Source organism: Delphinapterus leucas, chromosome 9 (genome assembly GCF_059928025.1).
Source record: "Delphinapterus leucas isolate spDelLeu-1000000601 "Yukka" chromosome 9, BTC_Dleu_Yukka2, whole genome shotgun sequence".
Classification (NCBI taxonomy): domain Eukaryota; kingdom Metazoa; phylum Chordata; class Mammalia; order Artiodactyla; family Monodontidae; genus Delphinapterus; species Delphinapterus leucas.
In genome coordinates this window covers 11,454,428-11,474,286 of record NC_143137.1, presented here as the reverse complement: position 1 = coordinate 11,474,286, position 19,859 = coordinate 11,454,428, and the positions used below count along the sequence as shown (strand labels likewise).

General features: G+C 41.9%; 1 protein-coding gene and 1 long non-coding RNA gene across 2 annotated transcripts in view; one reads left to right on the top strand and one right to left on the bottom strand.

Moving 5' to 3' along the window:
* Positions 1-19,859, top strand: part of LOC149748346 (uncharacterized) — a 93,831-nt gene that overhangs the window by 21,548 nt on the left and 52,424 nt on the right. The gene's annotated exons all lie outside the window — the stretch shown is intronic.
* On the bottom strand, positions 6,008-8,825 carry LOC111176040 (olfactory receptor 10AC1-like). Its single transcript, XM_089917270.1, has one exon. It carries the CDS (start codon positions 7,169-7,171, stop codon positions 6,053-6,055), a length of 1,119 nt encoding a protein of 372 aa, XP_089773396.1. The 5' UTR covers positions 7,172-8,825; the 3' UTR covers positions 6,008-6,052.

The following is a 19,859-nucleotide window of genomic DNA, read 5'->3' as shown; positions in this document are numbered from 1 at the left end:
AAACAGCTCTCCAGCTCTGATCTTGCTAGATGGGAGTTCCTCTTCTCCTTATCCTGAAAAAGGAAAAAAACCTTACATTTATATCATGCTTAATTACTTTCAAGCAATTTCATAGACACGCTCTCATCTGAGGAAGGAGAAAATTGAGGCCATTGGGCTACACAAGGTTTGTCCATTATCAAGTATTTCCTAAGTCTGACTCCAAAGCTTATATTAGGTTGGCTCTTTTAAGAATTGTAGTGGGAGAATACTGTAATCATGATTAATATCACCACCATCAAACATATATTTAAAATCCTACCCTACTAGTTTGAATAGCATTAAAATCAGTGGAATGTCTTTAAAGGAATTTTTTCATGTGCCTGTTAAGTGGGCCGTAGTTTAGATGTGGGCAACTATCTCATACATAGGGAAATTTCATTAAAGATTTCATAAGCGTCTTCCATTCTCACTTCACCTTTCTTCATCTCTTCTGGAGGACCGTATTCTAGTTCCCTCCCTCTGCCCTCTTCTAAACAGCTTGTCCCTTGACCTACCTCAGGTGGGGAAGTATTCACTGACTGGGAACTGCTAACTCTTAGCAATCTAGCCATCACCTCCCCAGTTGGAACTTGCCACTTCAAGGAAAAGGACCTTGTAATCAGATTAATTGGAATTTTCATATCAGAAAGATGTTTATATGCTCGAGTTCGAGGCATGGGAGATGTAGCAGTAAGTAATGTATGAGCTCTCCGAGGAGGTGGGTAAAGATGGAATCTGGAGCCCAAGGAGAAGGATTATATTTATTCCACACACACTGTCTCAGGTATCATTTGTAGAGTTTGTGTTTGTATTAATCATGTTTTTATATTTTTCATACTTTATGATGTTTTGACATCTTAGGGGTCTTGCTGCTGCCCCTCTCAGAGCTGGCTGCCCCTCTCAGAGCTGGCTAATTTCTAGACGTTGCAAACCAACTTCCTTTTGATTACAATTTTCCTATGCAAACCAACCAATCCAAAGCCCACATCCCAGTCACCTTTATTTAACTCTCAGGCACCAAGCCACCATCTTCCCTGATGTTATCACCTCAGGGCCAAGTCAACTAGACTGGACAGCTAGAGACCAGTCCTATGGCCCAGAGCCTGCCAAAATTATTCAAACTATCCAAGCCTAAGTTTCCTCCAGCTTTCCTACACTGCCTAATCCATTCCTTCCTCAGAAACCACAGTAGTGTCTGAGGGTCATGCTCTCTCCTCTCTCCTTCTGCCTCCTGACTGACCTGGTGCTTCCCCATGGGCCCTGCGTGGTGTGGCCTGCCCCCTTCCCTTGCTATAAACTCTTCTTTTAAAGGCAGTTGTCTCTGTGTCTGCCACCTTACCATACCAGAGTAAAACAAATCCCAGGTACAGGTCTTAAAACGGTGTTAATGATTTCAGCATTTAAAATGAAAGCCAGTGTTACTTTCTACTCCGGCAGGTGATTAAGCACAATTTGAGTTGGTTCTACATGTTTCTTCAGTATTGGCTGGAGTCAGGCAGTCCTTGCATGATCTCTGGCTAGACAGCCTTTCTGGAAGTGGGCTGTGTAGTTTGGCTGCCACGCCTTTACACACGCTTTGCTGAGGTTTGTACGAGTGGGCTTGGTGCTCTTTGGGCCAAATTAGACATCTCTAAAGTCATCTCTGGCTCCAGCATCATATTATTTAGAAATAGGAGTATCATTTGGCCCTGTTGATCACTCCATCCTTGAAATTATCTTTCCTTGGTTTCCGTGACATCATGTTCTCTTGGATTTTCTTCTACTTTTTTGATTGCTCTTTTTAAAAAACCCCTCTGTGCATTTCTTTTCCTCTGCCTAGCCTTTATTTTTTTTGAAAACATTTATTGAGTAAATAATGCATATATGTGTTTAAGGAAAGTATTAAAAAAAGTAAAAGTTTGCTCTACCTCTGTCACCCAGTTCCGCAGACTCTTAATTTGATTACAAATGTGTGTGTGTGAGGGTGTAAAACTATAGGACATACACAAGCACACACATATGCTCATACACACATGATATTCTGTGTGTTTTTATATGTAAATGCTATCATACCGTAACATTTATTTATTCACTCATTCTTTAACAATTTACTGCTGTTTACTAATTAGCAGCTACTACATGCCGGACACTTGTTTAGGCCCCGGGAAGACCATGTGAGTAAAGTAGACAATTTTCATAGAGTTTATATTCTGTTGGGAGGAAGAGACAATTTAAAAGAAAGTCATTTAAAAGAAAGTCAGAGAATTTTCAGTAATGAGAGATGATTAGAATTTAAGGCGTGCTAATGTGAGAGACGACAGACAGGTGACATATAGGGTGCCCAGCGAGGGCCTCTCTGAGAAGCCAGTATCTGAGCCAAGACGGCATCTGCATGATGAAGAGCAGCATTTCAGGAGTGGACATAATAAGGAAAAGGCCAGAATCAAAGATGTGCCAGAATCAAGGATGACTCCTTAGTACATACTTTCATGTACCTTGCTTTTTCATTTAATAGCATGTATGAGAGATGGTTTCAGGTCTATAACAGATAGAACTGCTTCATTCTCTTTAGCAATTGCATAAGATTCCATTATAGGGATAAAACCATAATTTATTTCATCAGTCACATACTATTTAAAAAATCTTTAATCTTTTGCTGATGCAAGTAATGCTGAGATAAATATTTTTGAACATACATGTTTGTCCACAAGGCAAATACATTGGTAAGGTCAAACTCCCAAAGTAGAGTTATTGGAACAAATGGTATGTTCTTTAATTCTCATTTTAATTGATGTACGCAATTGGCCTCCATAGAATTGAACAAATATATTTTACCACCAACTATGTATGAGGGAGTCTGTTGTAAATATCCTTCAAACTCTGTGTTCATGTTTTTGAGCAGGAAGTGCTCTAAATAGCATTTTCTAATTTTATTTTGCATTCCTCTTATGAGTGAGGTTGAAACTCTTTTCCTGTTTAAAATCCATTTGCATTTCCTTTTCTGTGAACTGCCTATTCATATCCTTTGCCCATTTTTCTTTGTAATTGTTAGTCTTTTTCTCATTGATTGGCAAAAGTTTCTTGTGTATTAATGAAATGAACCTCTTTCATACATTAGATATGATCTTCCCAGTTTCTCTTTTCTCTTTTCATTTTGTTTAGGGTAGTGTCCCAGGAATGAAGTTTTTACTTTATTAATATAGTTAATAAATTATGCATTTGTGTCATACTTAGACAGTCATCCATCCTTCATTGTTGGTCTTCCTCAGAGTCCTATCTTGGAACTGCTCTGTTCTTCCTCTGCTCACTCTCCCTGGATCATCTCAGCCGTGTCAGTTGCCATTGATGTGTGGATGATTTCTAAATATGTTTCTCCTGACACATACCCAACTGCCAACTGTACATCTCCACAGCCCAGGTCAGCATAGTCAATAATGAACTCATCATTTCAACTTTGTCCTGTATTCAGACTGGTCACTCTTCCTGTGTACTCCATCTCAGTGAGCCCAATGTGTCATCTTTTCCAGATCAGATAATCTATATCATCAGTGAATCCTTTTTTCCTTTTACCCCTAAGCATTCAATCTGCACTAAATTCTATTATATCTACCTTCTAAATATTTCTCAAATCTGTCCATTTCTCTCCATTTCCATTACCACTTACCTAAAATGAGCCAACATCATCTCTAACCTGTGTTTCTACACTAGCTTCCTAATAAATGTACTTTCTGTCATGTCCTTCTTCAATTCTTTCTCTACACAGTAGTCAGAATGTTCAAACTGGATCATATCACTCCCCTGCTTAAATATCTTCAATGGCTTCTCTTTTTTCTTCTTCTCCTTCTCCTTCTCTTCCTCCTGCTTTTTTCTCCTTTCCCTCCTCTTTATTCTCATTCTTCTTTAGGGTAAAATCCAAACTCTTTAACATGGCATACAAGGCTTACATGATCTGGCCTGCATTTGTACCTCTAGCATAACCTCTTAATACCTCTCAGCACACAGCACCCCACTTCCCAACATCACCATCAATAAGAATCAGTCCTCTTGACAAGTCCTTGGAATGTATCATGGCCTCTTACCTTGGGGCATTTGCACATGCTGTTCCCTTTGCCTGGACTCCCCTTTCTCAGCTATCTTTGTCTGGCTCTAGCTATCACAACGTGCCCTTAGATCTTACACATTACTTCTTCCATAACCTCCTGATGCTCCCACCACCCCAAGACCAGGCACAATGCTTCCAACAGGATCTTGTCACACCGTAGTACTCATCACTTAGTAATGCAGTGCCTATTTATTTGCCTGAATCCCCTAGCAGATTTCAAGCTCCACATGGGCCTCACCTTCATCGCTCCAATAATTTGGAATGCCGTGTTAGGTGTACAGTGGCGTTTGATCAGAGTTGAATCCTTAACTCTCCAGTCGCTGGCATGGAACCATCACTCAATAAACAGTTATTTGTTGCACGTATGGATGAAGGAATACATTTTAGAATTTTCCTAATGTAGCCTAAGTTTTGTGCCAATTTGTTCGCTTTACTATAGGATATATTGATGTAGTAACACTGTATAGAAATAGTCACATTGAGGGAATTTCTCTAGTCAGTTTTACAAGGCAGAGTGTTTAGTAACTCTTCCTTTTAACGTCTCCTCACTTTATCTTTGACGGTAATATCTCCACCCAGCTACCGAGGTAGATGAGAGCACGTCAGTGCGCCCCTGTTCTTGTGCTACGTGGTAGAATTCCCTTCCACTTCACCCCAGAGCCTTCAGGAGACATCCTTCAGGTATTCATCCTGGGGGTAGAGGGGAAGAAGTCTCTCTGATTCACTGAGGCACGCCAGTATTATTTGTCTTAAATAGTAATTTTTATATATAAGAGTAATATCCACTGAAAGTGATTATGAGAAATTTGGAAAATATATAATCAATAAACTATAAATCACCTGTAATCTTATCACATAAAGAGCAATTATTAGCTTTCTGGTGGGTGGCGTCACTTCCTTGTCTCAGTAGCTGTCTGTAGTCTCAAATCTGTCCCCCCTCTTGAATCTCTCCCCTGAGCTCTAGACTGGTGTATTTGCTTCCTCAGTCGCCATCTTCGCTGGCTTGTCGTGGCAGCATCTCAAGTCCACACGTTCTAAGCAGAAGTCCCCATCCTCCTCCCTCCTCCCTTGCACCTGCTCCTGTGTCCTTTTCAGCGATTGTACCACCATCCACCTGGTGACCTAGGTTAGAAATGACCCTTAGCTTCTCTTTCTTCTTCGCCCTCATATCCAATCAAGATTCTGTGGTTTCCTCCTCCTGCATATCTCTTTATTCTTTCCATGTCCCTTAATCAGCTGTGTCAACACTCTGGTCCAGACTCCATCACCTCTCTCCGGTAATATGGCAACAGCTTCCATGGGTCTCCATGCCTCCAGTCCATTCGCCACACTGTGGCCAGAGCGACCACCCAAGGAGGGGCAAGCTATCGTATCACTCTATGAACTCAAATCCTTCAGCCCTTTACAAGGACCTTCCCGAAATGCCCCAGCCCCTGTTTAACCAGTTCCATTTAGAGCATTCTTCACTCTCCTCTTCACTTGGCTGACCTCTACCCATCCTACAGTTCTCCACTGAGCCATCTTTGCCCCCCAAGAAGTTTTCCCTGACTCCCCTCTCCCCTGGAAAAGTCTAGCATGAGCCCCTCCATCCATCTCCTGTTTTCTCCTCACATCTGTCCTCTCTCCCCGTGAGCTCCCTGGGGCATGAGTTGTGCCTTCTTTGTCACTACAAGCCTGCTACCTTGCCCAAGCCCAGCACATGGGAAGAACTCTACAGGTACTGATGGATCCACTCAAATCAGGTCTAGGGTTCTATTCCACACAGGACTGGCGGAGGATGGGGAAACTGTTGGGAGACTCTCCTTAGGGGGACACTTTTCCAGATTCTCTTTTCTGAATCCGGTTCTTGAGCTCTCCCGGTGGCGTCCTCAGTGCAGACACCTGCTGATAGGGGGGAACTTTAGGGAGCAGAGCCGCCCCCCCGGCCTGGTCCCTGCCGGCTATCATGGCTCACACAGATCCTGCCCTGGGGTTCAGCACCCAGCGGGTGGCGGCCATGATTTTGCCGTTGCACAGGCTGTAGATGAGCGGGTAGAGCAGCGGTGTGACGTTGGTGTAGGCCAGCGCCAGCGTGCGATCCTGCCGTGGGGAGTAGCTGGCCTTGGGCCGCATGTACGTGAAGGTGGAGCAGCCATAGTGGAGGAAGGTGATGGCCAGGTGCGAGGCACAGGTGGAGGCAGCCTTGCGCCTGCCGCGTGGGGAGCGCAGGTGGCTCAGGGCGGCGGCGATGGCGCCATGGAAGGCCAGGATGAGCAGCGAGGGCCACAGCAGCAACACCAGGCAGGCGCCCAGCAGATGCAGCTCCTCCGCGTAGCTCTGCGTGCAGGCCAGGTGCCTCAGCGCTGTGATGTCGCCGAAGAAAGGCACTAGCAGGCGGGAGCCGCAGAAAGGCAGGTTGAAGACGGCCACCGTGAGCCCCACGGACACCACCAGTCCCCCGAGGCAGCAGCAGGCCAGGGCCAGCCGCGTGCACAGCCCAGGTGCCACCACAGCCGCGTAGCGCAGCGGGTGGCAGATGGCCACGTAGCGGTCATAGGCCATAGCGGCCAGCAGGAAGCACTCGGCCCCGCCCAGAGCCACAAACATCTGCATCTGAACAGTGCAGCCCAGGAAGGAGATGGGGCTGGCTGGCGAGGCCAGGTGGGCCAGGGAGCGGGGCACCACCGCCAGCATGTAGCAGAGCTCGATGGCTGACAGCTGGCACAGGAAGAGTAGCATGGGCGGCCGGCTGGGCACTAAGGCCACGGCCACCAGGATGAGCAGGTTCCTGCTCAGGGTAGCCAGGTGCACGGCCAGCAGCAGCAGGAAGAGCATGAGCCCCAGGTGGGGAGACTCCGCGAAGCCCTGCGGGAGAAAGCCGCAGGGCATGGTGGCATTGCGGGCGCTGTCCGCGCACTGGCTGCCCAGGGGTACCTGTGGGAAAGGAATGTGGGAAGGGAGAGGTTGTGGGCTACGCTCCTCGGGCGCTGCTGGTGAAGAAAGGGCTGGGTGGAATTTAGAGGGTAGGAGGGAGTAGGGCTGCAGAGAGGGAGGTGGGTTGATGGGTCCATTCCCATCCCCCCTCCCCATGAGGGACGTCTTACTAACTTGTTCTAAACAATGGTCCAGTTTTTCCTGCCTCTGGGCTAGAATTCTTACAGGTGCTTTCTCAACATGCTGCTTCCAAAGAAACCTTGATTTTAGGCCCTTCCTTTACAGTGCATCTCTCCTGACCTCCGCCTATGAAGAATCCCCTCTCTTCAGACTCCACGTATGTTGTGGGTCCTATACAGCCACCGGTATTAGTCCACCTCAGCCTCAGCTCCCCGAGGCAGGAACTGTGTCTTTAGGCTCTATTTCCTCCTCCCTGCTCTACTCTGCCACTTCTGAGTTGCTTGTCTAGTGTCTCAGAATCACAAAGACGTAATGCAGATGAGGGTCTTAGCCATCATCTCATTCAGCCTCAAAATTTTAAAGAGAAAAAAAAAAAAAAAAAAGAAGCTGGGGAGGAGCAGGATGAAGGGCTTAACTGCTCACAGAAGGTTAGGACCAGAATCTGCATTCCTGAGGCTGAATCCAGAAATTCCCACGACCCCATCTGAGGTTGGTAAAAAAAGGTCACTGGCATCAGTCAGTCAGTCCATATTGATTTAGCCTTAAATAGAGACCCGAGTCTGTGCCTGGCACTGAGGCAGACACTTAGGCAGCAGGGGATGGTTAGCAGAGAGGCCTAACCGGGCACATCAGGAACAATATGTCCTAACAGTCTTACTAATACTCTGCCAGCATGGGAAAAAGTGATGTGTATCTGTCTTAACTCGCCCTTCAGAGGGAGCAGTACATTCCAGATATGCTGTCGGAACACAGTCTCTTTCTAAGCATTATCCAGTGACTCATGCAGGCAACATTTGGAGAACATTTGATAGCGTGTGGGTTGGCTGCAATTGTTATAAACCTCTGGAGTCAGGGAACATGAGGTGGTAAGAAATTCAAGGCCACGCCAACTAGAGGAGGACGTTTGATTTTTCCAGTAGTTATTAATGTTATCTCTTTTTAATTTTAATTGTAAGTTCAACCATTATTTCCTCTTAGTGACTCTGAGTCACTGTCTATAATCAGTGTTGGAAGTGGAGTTTGTGCCCGTTGTTACACTACAGAGTGCAACAGCAATAAAGCTGGGCCATGGGCGACAGGTAAATTGGATGCAAGAACCAGAAAGAATGCAAAGAGCTTGGCTTTTGCTATTAATGCTCCTTTCTGAGATAGTTCTGGGGATTTCTATTTATCAGCGTCAACCTGTGCTCTCTTTTTTATCATCGGAGGGGAATGCCTTCAAACAGATGTTTGCATTGCAATGGAGGAGGAATAGGGTGGGGTTGTGGGTGGGTCTGAGGGATGTGGAATCACTTCCCATCATTTTTCCCCCAATATTCAGCCACCTGGACAAATTTAACAAACCTGCGTTGAGTGCCTCTTCCCTGCCAGGTGTCCTAGCTGTGGTTGTGACCAAGAGAGAGAAGGCTGACTGTCCTGGAGGTTCAGACAGGACGAAGCTGTTGAAGTAACCGGCTCTCTTCACTCTGCTTACCCCTCGGTCTTTTACTTCTTCCTTTTCATCTCCTTAGAGAAGCAGGGTGTTGGGGGTAGAGAAACACAGACAGTCCAGTTCTTTCGCCTTCATGCTTATGCTTCACAGAAATGGAGATGACGTGGAAGGCTGGGCAGTGGCTCCAGTAACTCTAAGCTCAAGGTATACCACGTTTACAAACAAGGCCATGGAATGCAAGCCAGACAGTTTAGTTCAATCAAAAGGAGACTGAGTATTTCTACTTTGTCTAGAGTTTTTAGGAGGATTTGTCACAAACTCTAGGAATGTATGTTAGAAATGTCTTTTCCCTGGGAGGGAGAAGGGAAACAGACACTTTCACAACTTCAACAATTTGGTCTGTTCAAAACCAGGCTCCAGCCTAGTAGGAGAAGCTACAGGGGGAAAAGAAAACACCCACTTCCTCCTCCAGGGCCAGAAGGTCTATATTCTCACTCTTCAACAGTAATAGCTAAGAGAGTGTCAGGCAAATGCTCATAAGGACTTAGTACATTTAACTCACTTAATCCTAGCAACAATCTGATGAGGTATGTGAACTCTTATTGTACCTATCTTACCGGTGAGGAAATTGAGGCCTAAAAGAGTTAAATGTCATGAAGCTAGTTAGCAGTAAAGCCAGGTTTTCACTCAAGCAGTCTAGTCCCTGCTAGTCCATGGTCTTATCCACTATACTGTCTTCCTTACTTATCACTCTCCTAAAAATTCTTCTCACGTAAGACACAACCTCTTCCCACATCTCCTACCTTCCCCTGTCCAGAACTTACCTGTACTCTCCTAGGCATTTCTATTCTCAGATTTCCCTTTGCTGACATTTCTTCTGAGGACATGTGGATGTGAGCAGTAATACAGATCATCTAAGATAGCAAATCTAAAAATAATTTCTCCTTAGCCTTGACATTCTTCATTCCTGTTGTTACTGTTCTGACAGATCTGCTTTCCTAATTGTGTAAGGCTTCATGGAGCACCCACAGATTAATGGCTGGCTGGTGGCCCGGGACATCTGGATGCGGCTGGAAGCCTTGCTGGGCTGGGGCCATAGATCTGGGATTTGATTTTCACTGTGTAGAATAATTAAAATTATCTGTAATAATGATGTTTTTTAATCAGTCATTTAATAGCCAATTGAAACACTTCTAAGGAGAGTTTGTGGGGAGATTTGAAAGGCAGACAGGTCAGGCTCCTCTGGGTCTTGAAGATTCCATAAAATGCTGAACTAGCTTGAAGGTCAAATGGTCCAGATCCTCATGCTATAGCAAGGGATGCCCCATAGAGGACATATAACCAGCTTGGGACCTCACCACTGTCTGTTGGCAGCAGAACTGGACTCTCAACTCCTGTTTGATGGTTCTATTTCTGCCAGAATTGTCTTCCAGAGCAGACCTGAGTCCACTGATCCAGTATTAAAATTGTTTACAAAAACACCAGAGGAGAGGTCACAGAAAAATCAGATCATTGTCCCATAGGAGGTTAAATTTAAAGTTGTACATAGGCCTGAATTTCCATAATTTGACTTAATAACCTGTCATGAGCATCTGGTCTATGAATTTATACAAATTGTTCTGAAATCTATTTTCGTCCAGTGCTTTTTTTAAGGAAAAACACACACCATGCATTCAAAAGATTTTTCCTTTTTCTTTTCCTTAATCCTCAGTGAAGTAGAAAGGCTCCCCGCAGCCTAAATTTTTGCTTTGTTATTTGATGGGTGCTTGATTTGGGTTGGGGACAAGCTAATTAACACTTCGGAAGCCTTGCCTCCTCACTGTTGAATGGGGGTTGTAACAAAGGAGGGACGTGTGAGTATTCCGTGAGACAGCATGCAAAAACTAGCACAAAACCCCACACAGAGCAGGTGACAACAAGACTAAAAAACATTCTCATCTCTGTCCTTCATGCCTTGACAGGCTTAGATTGTATTTCTTCTGAATATTCATCTTTCCACCATGAAAATCTCCTCACCCCTTGATGGTGTCTCTTCAGGTGCCTTTTCCGTCTTTCTGGGATCCAAGAAACAAAGGTATACATAGTACTCTGGATTTAGGGAAGAATACTTTTCTCATGGGGAGAAAAGTAGAGATAGACATAAATAAGTCTGTCTCTATCTATGATCATTATCATTACCATCATCTTTCTCCCCCCACCTCTCTTTCTATCTTTCAACTTTTTTTTTCTCTTTGGTTTCCTATCATCTTTATAAGACTGTACAGACTATGGAAGAAGACATCTATGAATTCAAATCCTGGCTCAACCACTTACTAGCCACATTACCTGTGGGTAATGTACTCAATTCCCCTGATCCTCAGTCTCTTTACATCTAAATGGAGATAACGGTATCTAATTCATAGGCACTCTACAAAGGAAGCTCACAGCACAGTGCCGGGCACAAAGCGGACATGAAGAGATGGTTATTAATCACATCATGTTATAACCCAACTTCTGCAGTATGATGTCAGCCTTTGGGCTCCACCTGCAGAGCAGCTGACAACTGTAATTACTATAATGACTCCTTTTCCTGTGTCATGAGCCTTTTCCTTGGTTTATGACAGATAACTTGAAACTCAATTAACATATATTTGCATTATTATATATTTCAAATTTAGATGTGTGTTCTGAAATAAAATCCCTTGAATTAAAAAACTCATTTACCTTTTTCTTTGTCACGCAAAATTACATCTTTTAGTGTTTTTTTTTCTTTTTTTCTCATCAGTTTGGTAATTTCTTTACTCCAAGGAGCTAAATATCATCTTTGGTTGTAAAGATTTCACTGTGCTCCTTCTTCCAACCGTTTATAATCTCAGCCTCAACCCTGAGACAACCCTGGGACATGAGCCTCTTTTCTGGCATGATGTTTCTGTCTTGTGAACCAGTTTCTCTTACATGATAAAGCAGTCTACTGAGTCCCCATGACTAAATTTGGTAAGATAGCTTGTCAAAGCTTTTGAAAGTCTAAATAAAAGAAGTCCTTGCTAGTTTCTTGTTGGCATCTTTATCCCCTAAAAGCATTTAAGTAGATTTAATAGGGAATGTTTTTCTTACACAAACATTCTTGCTTTTCTCCTTTTACAGCATTTTCTGAAGTATTTGTTGATCCTGTATGTTATAAAAATGAGATGCCCTTGATATTTCTGTGTCTGCTCTGGAGCCCTTCTTAAAATGATGGCTACAATTCTGAATCTTTTAGTTCTCTAGCTCTGGGTCGATATGTTACCTTGGGTTTTGCATTTTGGCCAACATTTTCTCCTCAGTTTCCTGACAATTCAGAGTTACATGACAATATGTGCACTTGTGTTAAGAGATCCCTGAATAGTTGCCACTGTTAGTTCTCTTTTCTCCAGAAATCAATTGTGGGATTAAAACTTTGAGTAAAGTGTCATTTCAGGTGCGCTGGTCTCTTTTATTTTCATCTGGAGAGGACATTTGAACCATACAAATCTAGGAGTCCTGCTGATTTTAGAGCTGGCTCTCTGCCTTTAATGCTTTTAAAGAAACTCTCTGCTTGAACAAAGCAGCACCCATTTAAACTAATATCTCTGACCCAGGCTTCCGCCAGAGGAAGAAGGATATGCTTCAAACATGAGCCCTTTAATCTTCAACATCAAAATTGTCCGGCAAAGAGACTGTCCCAATTCTGGAATTGTGAAGGTCAACTTTATCACACATAAATGCATGATCATTGTGCTGTTACATATTTTTTAAAGTATTCTAGGCCTGAGGGTCAGTTACTTTATCTACTTGAATAAATATTTGCAGTTTTGCTCTATAAAAAATCTAATTTGGGACTTCCCTGGTGGTGCAGAGGTTAAGAGTTCGCCTTCTGGTGCAGGGGACATGGGTTCGATCCCTGGTCCAGGAAGATCCCACATGCCATGGGGCAGCTAGGCCCGTGCACCACAACTACTGAGCCTGAGCTCTAGAGCCTGTGTGCCACAACTACTGAGCCCTCATGCTGCAACTACCGAAGCCCGTGCATCTAGAGCCCGTGCTCCACAACAAGAGAAGCCACCGCAATGAGAAGGCTGCACACCCCAAGAGTAGCCCCCGCTCGCTGCAACTAGAGAAAGCTGGCACACAGCAGCGAAGACCCAACACAGACAAAAAAAAAAAAAATCTAACTTGTTTTCAAAATTTATTTAAAAAATCAGCTGTCGTTTTCCATGAGTTTGCTTTTAGTAGGTTTGAGAATACTTTTAATTTCTAACTTCGTCTTGTGCTACAAAATAGAGAATTCCCTCAAAAACCCAGAAGCCTCTGTTTCTTATTGGCCACAGACTGAGAGTTGGAACTAAGTAATGGGGCAAAGCAGCTGCACGGATGAGGAAATCAAGGCTACCTCAGTTCTGTCAGGGTATTTTCAGGATTCATTAAAATGGGGAAAAAAAACATGGTTAAGGAAAAAATGTTGATGTCCTCGGCCAGCCACCTTCCAGGAGAGAGAGCTTCTGATACCTTTGGAGTATCGCCTCAGAAAGCCATGGGCGCCTCAGGAAACCTATCATCTACGAGAGTCATGTGCATAATTTTGGCTTCAGGACCTTTTCCAATAGGACACTCCCCCTACCATCCTACTGCTTACCCGCGTTTCTAGAAGAGACTCCTGTGGTTGCCGAGAAAGAGAAGCAAATTACTAGATGAGATAAGATAGAAGGCACAGGATTCAGCCTGCCCAAGTGTGGGCTCTGATGGGGGACTGGGTCTTCTTCAAGGGAAGCCCTGTGGCCGGTGTCTGGGGCGTAGGGATTTAGGGCTTTGTCCAGGATGGGAGGCATACGTGGAGCTTTTCCTGTCATGGTATCATCAGTGGTCAGATTTTTGTGTCCCATGAGGTAGGATGATAATCATAGGTAACACCTTTTTGAATACTTTCTTTTCTGCCTCTGAGAGTTGAAGAATTCATATTTTCTTCAATTCTATTCTTACATATTATTCTAGAGAAACAAGATATCATTGGATGCCTCTCGCCATGAAAACTTCTGTTCACTTGAGAAGACAGAACTCTCCCATTTTTAGATGAGAAAGCTGAGGCAGAAGAGATGCATTGGGGCAAAGTCATTCAATAAAAGTAGAAGCAGAACCTAACAGTCCTGGCATTTGTAGCTGCCTCGTGTTTCTCAAGCCCAACCCTACCTCAGTGCACCCAAGATTGAAGGGTTCCACAGGTTACAGCACCTTGAACACCGGGTTCTCCATGGTTTATTGCTGTGAGGCACCAGATCTGATCTAAGGAGGGTGGTCTTTCTCTCACCAGCAGTCATCTCTTTTGGGTAAACCTACTCGGGAAGTATTTTTATTTCCTTATTTTCATACTCTGCTCTCGATGTTTCCCTCTCTTCCTCTGCCCTCCTACCTCACAGTCTTACCTGGGCTCAGAGACAAGGGTGACTTGGAGATGGGTGGAGAGGAGGTTCAGATCATGGTGACTGGAGATTAGAGAGATCACAGGCAAAATGAAAAACAGCAGACTTTAGAGCTGCAGTGGGCAGGTGTAGAGGAGAAGGGCTTGAAAGGAGAAGAATGAGGGATGGAGACGCTGGAGAGGGGCGAGCGCCTGGAGGGGATTTCCCACAGCAGTTTCTGATTCGCTGTGTCTGGTCGGTACTATAATCTTAGCCTGCTTTATATCCCTGGAGAGTTGGGAGGAGAAGGTTATACTAGTCCCTTCCAGAGGGAGGGCAAGAGAAAAAGCATCCTGTGATTAATTCTCTCGTCATAAAATCCCTCCTCAAGGTTGGAGACCTAGGAGGGCTTGGCACACGTGCAGTGACTTTGCAGCTGTCCAGAGAGAAACAACTCCCTATTTCATACTGACCACCTGCCGAGTTCTCTCTGCCCCACTGGTGCCACAGTCTTTCCCTAGAGTGTTCCATACTCCTCTGTCATCACAGCACTTCTCATCTGTGCATGTGGTAGTTCTAGAACCTGTGGAGAAGGATCAGGTACCCGATAGGTCTAAGCTGTGTTAGTTTGTCCCATGTCTAGAGCAGGAAGCTAGCTGGGTGTTGAGATGCATGAATGAATTGTCTTTAACTCTCACATGTGTCCAAGGACCCCAGAAACTGCACTAGGAAGCTTCCACCACGGGATACTCCTGACAACTCTGGCAGGTCCCTCTAAGTTTGAGAGCTGAAGACTTGCTCTTGATTTCTCGGTTATTATCCTGCCTGTCCACCTGTGTATATGCACCAGAATCACAGGACTGTGGAGGTCATTTGCTCCAGTTCATTTACTCGTTCACTTATACTTTGATTTAATTATTCAACACATGATGCTTATTGAGTACCTACTATGTGCCAGGCTTTGATCTAAGTACTGGGGTATAGATCAAGGAGCAAAACAGACAAAAAATGTCTGTCTTCATGAAGCTTACATTCCAGGGAGAAGAGATAGACAATAGCCGAATTAGGTAAATTATATGGCATATTTGAAAGTAAGTCCAATGGAGAAAAATAAAGGAGGATAGGAAATGTGAGGGGGTGACATGCAATTTTAAATAGGATGTTTGAGGAAGGCTTTAGTGGAAAGGAGACATTTGATGCAAAATTTGAAGGAGGTAAAGAAGTGAATCATGTGGATATCTGGGGGAAGAACATTCAAAGCAGAATTAGAGATCCTGAATGGAGAGCAGGTCAGGTGTGCCTAAGGCACAGTGAGGGAGCCCAGTGTGGCTGCGGTGAAGTGAGGACAGAATAGTGGCAGATGAGGTCAAGAAAGTTGTGGACAGCCAGTAAAAGGTGCCTTGCAGGGGATTGTGAGAGACTGGCTGAAAGACTGAAATGATGTAAAAAAGGTCAGTCTGGTTGCTGTGTTGAGAATAGACTTTAGCGGGGCAGGGTGGAAGCAGAAATCAGCAATGCAGTAATCCAGGTGAGGGAATATATGATCTAGATGAGAATAGCAATAGAAGGGGGAAGACATGGTTGGGTTTTGAATGCATTTGATTTATTATTGCTTTTTTAAAAATACATTTTAAATGTAGAGCCAGCAGAATTTCCTGATGGGTTGGATATGGGATGTGAAAGAAAGAGAGAGGCCAGAATGATTTTTTACCTGAGCAACAGGAAGAATAGAGGTATCATTACCTGAGATGAGGAAGGCCTCAGATGGAGCAAGTTTGGGAAGAAAGAGTGGTCAGAAGTTCAGTGTGGGGCATATTAAGTTTGAGATGTCTGTTGGATGTCCAAGTGGATCTGTTTAATTGACATGCAATCTGCAGTTCACAGAAGTTCAAGTTAGAGGTGTAAATTTGAAGTCATCAATTATAGGTGATACTTTAAGTTATGAAACTGGGTGAGATCGTTATAGGAATGAGTATAGTTAGAGAAAAGAAAGGGTCCCAAAACTGATTGCAGGGGTTCTCCAAAATTAGGGCTTTAGGAAGATGAAAAGAAACCAGAAAGGGAGAACATGCGGGGAGTCTATAGTCTCCATTTTTCAGCTAGGTAAACCATATAATTGTGTCTGCCTATCACCAAATTTGCGTATCTCCTTCATGGAATATTTACATGGAGAATGATTCCATGATATAGTAGGATGACTTCCCCCATTGATAACAAACGATTATTTCAATCCCTACATAATTCTTCTGTTAAAGGTAATGTGGAGGGTTGAATGGTGTTCTTACAGGGAGCAGTGGACCTTCCTCTTCCCTTTTCCCCTTCTTCATAAAGTGTAAGGAGTTATATACCAGAGGCTGGAAGTGAGGGCAGAACCCAAACCCTATGGTGAAGGAAAGAGTTGGAAACAAAAACTTCTGTGTTCTAAAATTGTAGATTTCTTTCCCCAATTTTTTTTTCTCTGTATACTTTAGGAAGTAATTTACTTTGTCTGAGCCTTAGTTCACATGATTAAATATAAGAATGATAATACAACCTGTGTCTAATTAGCAGATTTTGTTTTGACATTTTATTTTTAACAGTTTTATTGAAGTATAATTGAAATACAAAGAAAACTGTACACATTTAATTTGTTCAATGTGATGTGTTTGGACGTATGCAAACACCCATGATACCATCACCATAATTAAGGGAATAGACATAACACAACACCTCCCAGAAGTTTCTTTGGGTCTCTCTTGGTCTCTTTCTTTCTCTCTCTCTCTTTTTCTTTTTGGTGGCAAGAACATTTAACACGAGGTCTACCCTCTTAGCCTCTTAAGAGATTTTGAATACAGTGTTGTTATCTATAGGCATGATGTTGTACAACAGATCTCTAGTATTTACTCACCAAGCATAACTGAAATTTTTACCCTTTGAATAACAACTCCCCATTTTCCCCATCCCTCAGTCCATGGCAACCACTATTGTATTCCCTTCTTCTATGAGTTAGACTACTTTAGATTTTTCATATACGTGGAATTAAACAAACTGATATTTCTCCCATCTTATAGAAAATCTTTCTTGGTCCTATTTTTTCATCTAGTTACCATTTTTGTGCACTTGGATAAAATCCTTAGGAGAGTTGTGTGCAGTTGCTCTCTATACTTCCTCTCCTCTTATTCTTTTTAAAAATAGCACTTCATTGAAAAAGCAACAACAAAATAACAGTTTATTGAGGTATGATTGACATGTAAAATGCTGTTTGGAGATTTTAAATGAGATCTTACTTATGAAAATTTTTATAAAAGCTAAAGTACTCCATAAATGTCACTTATAATTATTAATTATTATTATGTTGAAGAGCCTTGATCAACATATTTTCCAAACAGGACTCCATCCTGCCTTTCCCTGGCACTGAGTTTCAGCATGTAGAGTACCCTCCCATTCTTATTCTTTTTATGCACATAGTTTCCCTGTAAAGTGAGAAGCAGTTGGGAAGGGACTCAGTCTGGACAGGCCTCCTTAGTGGTCAGGACTCACGGGTGTGACGATACCGTTCACAAACAGCAGTGTATCATGGTTCAGAATTTTGGGAATGGTGCCAAGAGGATCTTGGACATAATTTACAGGATGTATAAGCCCTGACCTAAAGCAAAATTTACCAGTGACAGGAGTTTAGAGTTTTATACATAACATTTTCTTTGGCTGGAGTCTGGCTTTATTTAAAGAGTTGTGTCAACACAGGGATTGTCTGCTTGGGCCCAGGGATTCCTCAGAGTGTTGGTGCCTCTGTCGCCTCTTGGAAGGTTGGGATGAGTTTTCTCAGACTCAGAATTATGTGGGATCTGTGTTTGAACAAAGACTGGAAATACTTACATCATCTCTACATTCCTCAGCCATTTGTCACCAGATTGCAAATCCCTGCTTCTAGCGAGAAAAGATACTGCTGCTCTCTGACTTCAGCAGAGAAGAGGTCAGTCAGGTTATTGAGTTTGATGAATATCTATGGCCCTAAGGAGGAAAAGTTAATTTCTTTGCGGGTTTTGCATATTTTTTTGGTAAACTTATAGAAATACAGGTGATAGGAAAAGAGCAATAAACTTAAAGTATCAAAAATAAATGAAATTATAATGCTACATAAAGAAATCAAGAGCACAGAAAAGAAACAAAACAGATCATAAACAAAACCTTAAGTTGATTCTCTGGCGATTCTAGGAAGACAGACAAATTTCTGGAATTTTCACCATGGAAAAGTGAGAAAAGATACAAATGAATTAAAAAATGAAAAGGTAGAAGTTAAAATAGATATAGTAGAGATTAAAAATAATAAAATAATATTATTAAATAGTATTTATGGATGCAGGTGACACATCTGAAAATAAAAGCCTAATTGGCCTAAGAAGAAATAGAAAATTTGTATAGAATTATGATCATTAATGACCTAGAGCTGCTACTGAAAATATAACCCCTCTGCCCTTCTCACTACTCCGATGGAAAATACTTTTACTGATGGACTTTACCAAACTTTCAAGATGAATATAAATATAATAATAAATATAAATAAAATAGAATATAAATATACTATAAAGTATATAATCCACGTATGTTTTTCCAGAAAATGAAAAAAAGCAAGAAAAATTGCCCAACTCATTTTATGACATTTGCATAACCTAGATTTAAAATAATTCTTATTAGTATATTATGTAAAACATATACACTAATTTTACAGATGAAAACATTTAAAAATATTATCCAAGGAAATTTAACATTTTTTTAAAAAACAACATATTTTTACCAAGGGACAATTTTCCCAGGAATACACAGATGATTCAACTTCAGAAAAATCTATAAATTCACTCTCATGTTGGTTGACTAAAGGAAAACAGAGTTATCTCAATATACATGAAAAAAACCATGAGAATTCTTAGAAAGCTAGAACTAGAGAGGAACTTCATAACCTAATAAAAACTACATATAAAAATTCTAAAACAAATGTGGTATTTAATGGAATCTGAGGCACTTCTTCTAAAATCAGGAGCAAGATACATACTATAAGTATAAATGATCCTTAACAGCACAGCACTTACAATTCTAGCCAATACGAAAGGAATGAAAATAATAATTGATATGGAGGAGAATATAATTATTTGCTGACGATATGATCAGTTACATTTAAAATCCGAGAAAATTAATAGGCAAATGAGTCACACCAATAAGAAAGTTCAGCAAGATTTCCTAATATAAGATTTACATATAAAAGTAAATAAATTTTTTCTAAACCAGCAGTAATCAATTAGAAAATATCAAAATCAATGAGAAATTAGAAAATATCATACCATTACAGTAGCAACACATTATAAAATATATAGGAATTAATTTAACAAAATGCACAAGAGCTTTGTAAAGAAAAATATATAAGACTCTAGTAAAGGACAAGAAAGGAAATTTAAATAAAGGTAGAAACCATATTCATGAATGGGTCATTAAAAATGCCTTTTTTCCTTGTAAAAATGTCACCTTTTCCAAGTTTGAGATATAGTAAATGCATTTCCAATAATAATTATGATAGGAAACATGAGGCAAATTAGTATATTGGTTTAAATATACATATAGAAAAACAAAGACCCTAAAATAACTAATAAAAATGTAAAATTTTAAACATTTTTTCAAAGAGGAAAGAGTAAAGAGGATGAGTAACCCTCCAGATATTGACATACTGCAAAGCATCAATTAGTAAAACACATTGATATACATTTGTATAAGGAAAAAAATGGGCATTTGGTAAAAGATTGACACCTCAGAAACAGACACATAAATTCAGGTGAACTTGGTAAAAAAAAATTGATGGATTTGAGTACATTAA

Bases quoted from the DNA above. Each gene is read 5' to 3' on its own strand.
- LOC111176040 (XM_089917270.1), bottom strand. From the start codon at position 7,171: ATGGGGAGGGGGGATGGGAATGGACCCATCAACCCACCTCCCTCTCTG.